The 11003-nt window shown below is 39.4% G+C and overlaps 1 protein-coding gene across 1 annotated transcript; it reads left to right on the top strand.

Moving 5' to 3' along the window:
• The first annotated feature begins 2083 nt into the window (after window positions 1–2083).
• Window positions 2084–4801, top strand: lrrc18b (leucine rich repeat containing 18b). Its single transcript, XM_034860153.1, has 3 exons — window positions 2084–2339; window positions 2981–3329; window positions 3988–4801. The coding sequence occupies exons 2-3, from the start codon at window positions 3072–3074 to the stop codon at window positions 4459–4461; spliced, it is 732 nt and encodes a 243-aa protein (XP_034716044.1). The 5' UTR covers window positions 2084–2339; window positions 2981–3071; the 3' UTR covers window positions 4462–4801.
• Window positions 4802–11003: the final 6202 nt, after the last annotated feature.

The following is an 11003-nucleotide window of genomic DNA, read 5'->3' as shown; positions in this document are numbered from 1 at the left end:
AGGGACAAAGCCGGGACAAAAACCCAGGGAAGGCCAAACAGGAAAAATACCCCAACAAAAACCCCAAACCATAACAAGAAGAAGACCAATAATATATGCAACTGACAGACACCGAATGAAAGAGAGAGAGCGAGGTGAGGATGTCACACAGACGACCAGCGACTTAGAACAGCTTATGGATCTGAAAAAATGTAGTGTCATGCAGAGTTTTAAAGACGCTTTTCTGTACCTTAACTTTAAAAACACAACAAAAACACACAGTAGTAAGTAAGTAAGTAGTAAGCAGGAGCCTTTGCTAACCTGATGAGAAATGGTCATTGGAAACTGTTTGGGAAAGGGCATTGTGATTGGATGTCTATCACGTCCGCCATTGTGTTTTTGAACGAACAGTGGCGGCTGTCCACACGTAAACCACGCCCGTAGCTGCCAGTAGCTCCCAACTAGGGCTCTCGAATAATCAATACGTCCTCTTGTTTTGTCCCAACTCAAAGATGTACAGTTCACTGTCATTGAGGAGTGAAGAAACCAGGAAATGTTCACATTTAGGAAGCTGGAATCAGAGAATTTAACAGTTGACAACTGATTGATTAAGCCCTATTCCTTACCGGATGCTGATTGGGTTGGTAAGCTTGCATTACTGCCCATATCATGGAAAAATCTATTTTTTTCTGGGATTTGGGGTGTTACTTTGTGTGTCTGGTGCTTCCACACACATACAAACTACATATGTGATCCTGTGATCCTTGCGCAATGTCATGCGAATACAGCTGCCGTGCGTGGTAAAGCTTCTCCTGCACATCCTAAAAAAAAAGCCTTTGACATGCTTTGTCAGTACACATGAGCCCCCAGCTGCTGTAAATTATTTTAGTATTAACACCTGTGCTTTTCCTCTTCTGTACCGTGTCACAGTGTAGGTCAGTGTATCCCATGAAAAAAAGGCATGCAGACCATTGAACCACACCATGTTAATAGTTCATTCTGCCTTTCATTTTCTGTTCTCTGTTTGGCATTCACAATGTTTGGGAGTACAGTGATAATGGGGTTATTTGTAAAAGCACTCTGCATCTCTAAAGCCTCTATCGTGTCTGTGTTGTCTGTGTCTGTTTATCTTGACATCATGCACCTGATACCACTTCCTAGTAAACACTCAGGTTCACATGAACAGTGTAATCTGAATAAGAATTAAACAGAATATTACCAGGGCCTGGTTACATGACTCCCAGCACTAAATCGCAAAAATCACATGTTATAATTTGCCTAAACAACAGTAAGACATTTTGCTGATGAGATGCTTCATCTTGCAGTGTCTCAGGAATGTCTGACTGGGTACTGTACCGTACTGACTTCAAGGTAGAGAGACGTGGCCTTTGACTGGGATATGTACAAAGACAGCACAGCCTACTGGTTGGTTGGGGGTACTGTACCTGACTGGCATTCACAGTGAGTGGTAATGAAAACTATACAGAGCATTGTGTGAGGTGTCTCTAAAGTATGTGATACATCATACTTACTGCTTACAGAAGTGTGTGTGTGTGTGTGTGTGTGTGTGTGTGTGTGTGTGTGTGTGTGTGTGTGTGTGTGCGCGTGTGTGTGAGTAAGTGTTTGAGAGAGAGAGAAAGAGAGAGGTAACTGTCTGACTGTATCATATGGAGCTCAACAGTGACTGCCTACGTTTTTAAAGGCTCCAGTTCTCAAAGTGTTTTTCCCAATGCAATTTGTTTATTGACATTTAAAAAACTGCTTATGTAAAGAGTTTTAAGCCTGGAACCAAGGCAACCAGTTACGAGATAAGGAAAATCCTGGAGCCCTTATAGTGGGTATACTGCGTTTACCTGCTTATCACGTGGACTGGAACATTTTTAAAAGATCACGGTAACAGATTTAAAAAAAAAAACCATGGTAATTGTTGCTAGCATCTATTACTCAAAGTCAATGTGAGCTTTTAAAAATGTCTTAAAAATTTGAAAAATAAAGAGAAGTCTAAGTCTAAGTCTAAGTCTCATGTCCCAAATACACAGACCGAAAGAAAAAAGGTCCTGCTTAAGCTGCATGGTTACAGCCATAAAGCCATAAAGTCAACTGAGAGAAAAAAGCAGTTGCCCGGAAACAAGAGGAAACAAACCCATGTCTGGCAAAGTGAGTCTGTTGACGGACAGCTACTGCACAACAAGCCTTTTCTTTGTTGGACTTCGATCTGTAGAGTTTTTTTTACAAATCTCTTGTGGCAGTGTCTTAACGCAAAGTGAAATTCTCAGGCTGGAGAAATAAACGTCAGGCCCTTTTTTCTTTTTCATGTTACTCAGCGGGCTGGAGCTCAGGACGCTGACTCAGTAGTGCTGGTAAGAAATCAAAGAGTTTCTTCAAAAATGATTTGCAAGAACTAACCAACTAACTAACACAACCACAACCATTGACTTTAACTTTTATTCTGAAACACCTTTTTTCTTTTTCTTTTGATACAGTAGGAACACCACTTTTATTTAGTTCCAGTCAATTCAGTCAATCTTCTTAGAGCCGTTGTAAACTATTGAATTGATCTGCAACTATTTTGATCAACCGGTTTGAGTCTGTTTTACAGAAAAGAAATTTCAATATTTTCTGATTCCCACTTCTTAAATGTGAACATTTTCTAGTTTCTTCACTACTTTGTGACAATAAACTGAATATGTTTGAGTTGTGGAAAAAAACAAGACATTTGAGGACATCATAATGGGATTTGGGAAACTGGTCACAATTTCTTTCAGACATTTTATAGACCAAACAACTTATGGATAAGTTGAGAAAATAACCAAGAGATATGACATCAATGATAAAATGATTGTTAATGCAGCTCTATACTATTGTTGTTGTATTGTACATGCAATAACAAAGTCTAATTACATTTAACTACAAAGCACCAGCAAAGTGTAAGTTAATTTGCTTTGCCATGGAACAATGAGTTATAATGAAAGGTGAAACTCCCCTTTGTCTTCTGTTTCAGCTGGCTGGACTGTGTTGAGTAACATCATCTTTCATTCCTGAACACTGTTAACTACAGTCCCCTTCACTGGTCTGTGACTCCCTGCAGCAGAATGGCCAAGGGAAAGAAAATCAAACAGGCTAAAAGTAAGACCATCACCTTGAAAGTGGCTCAGAACTGTGTGGAGTTGACTCTGGACGGTATACGTCGTCTGAACCTCAGTTTCAAGGAAGTCGTCACGGTGCCGAAGTGCATCCAGAAGCTGTGTGAAATGGATGAACTGGACCTGAGCAGGAACCTGATTACAAAGGTCCCGGACTTCATTGACAATTTCATCAGAATCCGTGTTTTGGATCTGCACAGCAATTATGTGGGTATGACTCCACATTTTAGAACACACGCTTCCAAAGGCATCTTTGGTTTATTGACTGTGTGCCTTTGTTAACTGACTGCTGTTTGATACAGAACAGCTGTTTCATGTATTGTATGGCTCTGAAGAAGCTTTTTCATGCATCATATACTATGATGTGCCAAACAATGACTTTGTAACTTTTTTTCAAGGTACTTTACTATAACTTTTTTAGACATACTGTACTAATAATTTTTTGACACTATACAATTAATCTTTTTTAATTTTTTCACCGTATTAAGATACTATATTATTAATTCTTTAAAAAAAAATTTGACATACTATACTATGACTTTTTGTGACTTTTTTAAATATACTATACTATGACTTTTTGGAATATTTTCAACCCACTATGCTATGCCTTTTATGCCTTTTATAACATACTGTTCTTTGACTTTTATTACATTCTAAATTGTGACTTTTATAGCATGCTATACCGCAACATTTTTGTAACTTTTTATAGCTTATTCTGTTAGACTATGATTGGGGAGTTCGAGGTTGGGAATTTATTTCCTATGAAGAGCTAATTAACTTCATGTCAAATGTTTAAAGGAAAGGCATTGTATTTGTTATGTATCGTACCGTGTATTACAGAATGTGTTACTGTTTTTTCTTCCAGCTGGAGCAGCTCCCTGTAACAATTGGACGTCTCCAGAGCCTGCGGGTTTTGAACCTGTGTAACAACCGTCTGACAAGCCTGCCCAGCGAGATTGGCCTGCTAAGGAGCCTCCAGACGCTCAACCTGGGTATAAACCGACTGGAAAGTCTTCCGTCCTCCATCTCTGCATTAAAAGAGCTCCGCCACATCGGCCTTTCTGACAACCGATTCACTCGGGTCCCTGGCTGCCTCCGGAAGCTGAGCAACCTGGAGAGTGTGAACCTGGACAGGAACCCACTCGCCATAGAGGAGGTACCCAGCAACGAGTCCCTGATGATGGCAGAGAGGTTTTATCTGGTCCAGGAGAGTGACCTGTGTGAGGACTGCCTGAATAAGTGCCAAATTGAGAGGAAGAAGGTGGAGGATGTAGAAAACAGAAAGGAGACATTACTGGGTATGTCCGACTTGGTGACCCAGGAAGACAGGGAGATGTAGAGATGGGTTTCACTTAAAAAACACACGTAGAATATGTCTTTTCATTCTTTATTACTCTTTTAATTTGACCAAAATGTATATTCAAGCATACTGTAATGTACCCTTGGTGGTAAAGTGGTTTTAAGTTGCACCATCTGTGGTTTGAAACATACAGTAAGCAGCCTCATTAATCAACCACTAGATGTACATGATGCACTAATATAGTTACAGACTGACTTTTGGGCCAACAACAGCCCATCTCAACCTTCTAAAGGTCTTCAAAATAAAGTGTCACGTTGTTTAACCCTCATGTTGTCCTCGGGTCAATTTGCACCTGTTTTCAGTTTTATTTTATCACAAAACATGGGCCTTCAAAATAAGCGCTGAAAATGTCAACATTGAAAATATCAAATAACTTTGGAAAAAACATCAAAAAAGCACCCACAACATTGAAAAAGTGACAAAAATGAAAAAGTGAACTTTTTTGTTTTCCTGGTTGACGGGAAGACAACACAAGGGTTAAATAAATTAGGTTAATATCCAGTGGTCCTCTTGAATGACAGAAACCTAAGATGGTTTCACATTTTGTGAATTTCACATTAATGGTAGGACACAGTTCAAAACTAAAATAGCAGCATGAATCAAATTTCAAGCAGCTATCACACTTTTGGCCAAAAGTAAGAAAACCACCTTGAAAGTGTCTCAGAGCTGTGTGGAGTTGACATTCGATCTTACAATTACACAAATGTAATAAAAACCCATATGTATACTGTACATTTGGCAGATTTTAAGGCATGAAAAATAACAAAGGAAAATGTAATAATGATGTACAGTACTGCCTGTGTTGACAATCTTTTTGGGTTAGAGGGCAGCAAAGACTACCAGAAGCCACAAATACCAACACTTCATTCAACCAGCACTTTTCCATTCCCGATTTGGGAACACAAGCTATAACTTATTTAAATGTGTGATATTTAATTATAGTAAAAGAAGTCTGTCAATACATTATTATGCATCTTCTGTTTATTTGAAAGCTCTTGAAAAGGGGCAGCGCTGATTTTCTGCACATTATATGCATCTTCACTGTTACTGTCACTGTGAAATGACGTACATTAACTTTACAACAATGTGAAGGCAACGTTTAAAGAGTGTCATTTATTCAAAGGATCATAAACAAGAAATTGTAATATCTTGTAATATCACTGTTGTCCTTTAAATAAACACAAATCCACTTTTGGGTTATTTTCATGTTTAAATGTAAATGAATTGCACAATATAGGCTTTTGAAACCCTTGAATTCATCCACCATTGACACATAGGGGATATGATGTTTCATTTCATTCATGTATAGTTTTTGTCTGTCCCCTAAAAATGACTGCATTCACAATTGCATTCACAAGGGAAACATATTTTGTCACGAATCACGTGTGTTTTTGACATATCATTATGTTTTTAATCAAAGTCCATGTAGGGAGTAGTTTGGGGCAGATATATGGGTCAAACAAACACAGGACTTTCCCCCAGGTGACCGCTGTTCGTGTCCTATGTGAAACTACAACGTCAACGTTGACTTATTTTAACGTAATGTAGGCTACTGAACTAACATCCAAGTTTCATAACAAACATGCTTGTAACCCAAACCGCGATCTTTTCCTAATTCACAACATTGACCACAAGTTTAAAACTAGAATTGTTTCACAATGTGTGCCTACCGCTGAATTGTGGACGTGTGTCAATTAAAAACTACTTTTACCTTGAACTGATAATACAGTTCAGTTGTCTGGAAACGCAAAGGGTTGCATGAGGATGAAGGCCAATGCATCAGCCTTGTGTTTATTCCTCTCTATCTTACTACCACATTAAGATCAATTCTTTCTCACCCCATTGTCAGTGTCCTCAGCATGTCCACACAAACACTCAATACAATCTGAAAACATGGGATAACCTCAGAGGCTTGTGTCCTCCAGTTTTTACCATGTTGCTGAGTGGAAATATGCTGAGTAGACTGGACAAAGATCTCAGCAGATTGAGTCATTAAAAGAAAAGCAGCCGGGTATTGACTGAGCCTTATACAGTACTGTAGTGAGACTGAGCAATGTTACAGTAAAACATGAGGTAAAGACATCAGAAGCCTACTAGTGTATAGTATGATATATTAACCCTTACATGGATTGGCAACCACTTAAAACTGGAAAATAATGCTGCTCAATCAAAGCTATTGGGAATTAAAACCAACAGTCCAAAGGCATTTGGCTAAAAGCAGGGTTGTGAAATGGATAATGGTAACAAAAATGGTCACCAGAAATAAAAGCTATGATTGTAATTAAGTTTTCTATTTATTTTTAGGGTAGTTTTCTACGGCTGATAAGCACTTGGTTTACTACTATGCAACTAAAGTTGGAGGTCTGTCACACATGAACAGTCTAATTCACTTTGGGCTCAGTGCTATTGAGAATAATTTCACACACATGCACACATTAATAAAGGTGCGGTCTTTTTGTTTCTCCCTGCTTTTTTCCTAAGCCTTGTCATCAGTCTTTCCATCCCCTCACTCTCTCTATACGTCAATCACCCAATCACACACAGGCAGGCTGAATTGCTGCGGAGGCAAAGTAACGATGCCACAAATAGAACGGATTTAGATTGCATCGCCCTGGATCCTTTGTTGGCTGAAACAGAAGCCCCTTGGACTTGTTTAATTATAAGGAGATCATTTAAAGTAAACAAAAAAAGCCAAAGTAATTAAAGGGGACATATTACATATTTATATTTTCAGGTTCATACTTGTATTTTGGGTTTCTACTAGAGCATGCTTACAATGTTAAAAAAAAAACTTTATTTTTCCTCATACAATCTGTCTGAATATAATTTTATTCACCTTCTGTCTGAAACGCTGCGTTCCCCGTCTAGAAAAAAGTCCAGTCTTCTCAGATTTGTCAGCGTTTTTGGGTCTTCCTCTTCTCCGCTCTCTGAGACTCTGCATTGTCATTGCAGCCGGGGAATGACTGTATAGCTGCACTTTTTACCAATATAGGTGTAAAATTACAACCGTACAGAAGTCCTGACAGCTCGCTTAAAGGCTATTTTTCTGAGTACGGGCTGTGTGCATTTCTCTGTGGATTGAGCGTTTTGATACTTTCATAGTATTTATATATCACCTCAACCTGCTTTAAATAAAAAAACACAAAAGAATGTTACTTTTCAAAGTATAGGACCTTAATGTAAGACAATCAGATGATTCCACTGCATTGTTTAAAGATATCCAACTAATGTAAATTATATATTTGCATATCTGTAAATTGATCCCAAAAAATATTATTGGAGCAGCTTTAAATTCCAGCCTTGAAACACAACCTTGCTCAACATTATCTCATGCAGTTTCTCCAATAATTCTAGACATTGATCACATAAAAAATGAAAAAGATCTTATATTTTGTTTGTTCAAAATTTTTGTTTTGAATGGTCTTTAACAAACACCATTTCCCACAGTTGCAGGTTAAATCTTACAAGCTTGACAGACTATGAGCATGGAGAATAAGAGCCAAACCCTGATGCTCATTAGAGAGAATTACAGCTAAAAAGGTTAAAAAGGTAACATAAGAGTCAAGCAGGTGGATATCATGAATAAGGGAGCTGTAGTTTTTGACAGTCCAAACTGTTGTGGTAGTTTTAATCATCTTACAATATGTAGGGAAACCCCTAATTAAAAACAAAAAACAATGAGATATTTCATTTGATTTAATATAATAGTGTGGCTAGAAGCTGTAGTGGAGAAGAAGCTAGACTGAATTTGACATCAGTCCTTTGAAACTATACACCTCAATTATTAGGTTCCCAATTAATTTTATTATGCCTTCTGAGCAGCTCATCTTCTGAAAGATGCTTATAACTCTAATCAGACAAAAGGACAGAAACACATACAGACAGGCAGACAGACTCCATCCATATTGCATACGCCGCAGTCTGCTGTCCTGTCAGCTCCCCTCATAACCATTAGTGGATGAGGTCATGGGCATGTGCTAATTGTCAGTGACAGAGTAGTACGGTAGGGTAGATGTGGGCAGAGAGGGGTTTAGAGAGAGAGAGATAGAGAGAGAGAAAAAAAAATACAGACAGACAGAGAGACAGACCGACAGACAGAGAGACAGTCAGACAGACAGACAGACAGAGCTCATGGGAGAACATCTGTCTTCTTGTCTCTCCACACCTCCCTTAACGAGCATCATGTCATTTGGTTCCAATTGAAGAATGTGAGAAGAGAGTCACTGGACTGTTACTTATTAGGGAGAGAGAGTTTTAATGAGCAAAATGTGTGAATCGCTTAACCTGTCTTCTTACAGTAGTGTTTTACCTTGCATATTAGCCAAAGAACAATTCAAATTCTACACATTCTTTAAGATTGCAATAACTGTTAGTGCTTTCTTCTATAATTCTTGGAGAGGCAGAGTTAATACCGCCCCTGGTGACTGACTGGTGAGGGCCATCACAGCCAGTAGCAATCAATAAGTAATGCTAAGTCAACAGTCACAACTTCAGCAGCCGCTGGTCTGTTTTAGCACAACCAAACCATACTAATATAAAATTTTAATCATCCTAAGCATTAATATTTTAAAAAGGATTTTAAACACTGTGGATTCTGAGGACTAGTTAGCATTCCAAGCATGGTTTATCCCCAGTGACATGTTTTAAAAAAGCACAATTATTGAGAAATAAACCCACTAATGGTTGCATTTTCAACATGGCGTGCTAAACAAGTTCCATTTCTATGAAAAGATTTTGTTCTGCAATGCGTCTTGGCATGGTCTGTGCTTGAGCAGCTGAAAACATGCTCTCTAAGCCTGCTGGCTTGCTAACAGTCAACAACTAGAGCTTCATTGTCCGGTTAGCAACCAAGCTAGCTGTAGTTGTTAAATGTTAGCAAGCCAGCTAGCCTTGGTTGCTAACCGGACAATGAATTCAAACATTTTATCTAAGAGAGGTATTTGTACCATTGGGTACTAACAGCTTCCGTTCCCTGTCGGAAAGATTGATTTTTTAGGTGGCTAAAAGACCCTTTGCTGCTCTCTGTGCTGGCCCCTTCCACAGCAATAATTTACTCAGCTTCCTGCCCGCTTCACCAAACTGGAGCCATGCAAACACTCACAGCCCAGTCTCATGGCAGTTTGTGAAATGGGGACATTATTTAATCTATTGATTCGTGTGCAGAGTCACGATTTTCTCGAGGGGTTTTCGTGGTGGGAACACAAATTTTAAACTAATGTTTTTTAATGGGAAACATCTTTTGTGACAACAGCACAATTATGATAGCAGTAATGAAAAGCCTTTAAAAATTTCCGTAAGGAGGGTGGCGGATGTCAACCAAGACGGGACTTTCACCCCGGAGACAGGAGATCGCGTCCTGCATGTGGCAGTTCCTTTCCGCGGTCTTCTTCTCCTAACCACAACCATCCCGTTGTTGTCTCCATCTCCTGTATGAGAAGGTTTCTTTCCCTGTTTTTCTTTTCCTAACCACAACAGTTCCGTTGTTGTTGCCAGTGGGTGGCGTTTCATTTCCCCGTTGTTGCGCCCCCCAGAGACCGCGGACCACATCCCGGCGTCGTTGTTGACCCCCAGAGCAGGCAGCTGCAGCCCAATCTCAAGGCAGTTTGTGAAATGGTCACCTTCCCATTTTGTTGTGACCACCATGCAATAAACATGAAAATTATGTCCCTGTTGACCATTTCACAAACTGCAGTGGGACAATGGAGAAGTACCTCAAACTTCAAAAAATCAAAACCACCCCTTTAACTCCTCCGGGATCTGCAATAAAGGAGGAAAAATTAAGATTATTTACAGGTAGTAGTGGCCAGAAGGATAAATGTCAGTCTCAAAGCTGCTGACATTCCCTTTGTTAGTAGAATAGCTTTCTGACTATGTGCTAATAATGTGTGGGCATGTTAAAGAGTGGAAAGCCAATTGAGCTCTGAGGCTATGCAATACAGACACCACACATCTTTGGTCTCTGTGAAAGAGCATAGGAGGCAGAATCTCAGGAGCTCTGAGAGACTCAGAAAAACTGCAGGTACAAAATGTATTGCTTTTAACCAGCATAGAGCTTAGAATGTTGCATTTGTCTAGATCTTGACACCACAGAATCCTCAAAAAGAAGTTAGAATCAAATTCCAAAGACATAATTAGAACATATTTTTACCAATATATTTCTACTTTTTGCTCACAAGTCCTGACAATATTTCAAAATGTGGTGCTCTGTAATAGGTGTGGAGGCCAGTTATATATGAGGGTTATGGTGCCAGGGAAGTGTACACAGAGAGCAGCCCAGTGGTTATGGCTAAAGATAAACAGAAATGCTATGGTTAAAGGCTGAGCGGTTTGTAACCCTGCCACTCATCTCGCTGTGTGGCTTAGAACGTCCATGTTTCCACACATTCTCACTCTTTGTCTTTTGTTCAACATCCCCTTCTGAACAATATGAGGATGATTTGGGTGATAAATTCAGAGCAAAACCACACCCAGAGCCACACCCAGCCTGGTGTGGCCACATCGCTTACACCCAACCTCAGTCT

This window comes from Etheostoma cragini, chromosome 21 (assembly GCF_013103735.1).
Source record: "Etheostoma cragini isolate CJK2018 chromosome 21, CSU_Ecrag_1.0, whole genome shotgun sequence".
Lineage (NCBI taxonomy): Eukaryota > Metazoa > Chordata > Actinopteri > Perciformes > Percidae > Etheostoma > Etheostoma cragini.
Note: the sequence above shows the minus strand (reverse complement) of the source record. Positions and strands in the feature narration are given on the sequence as shown.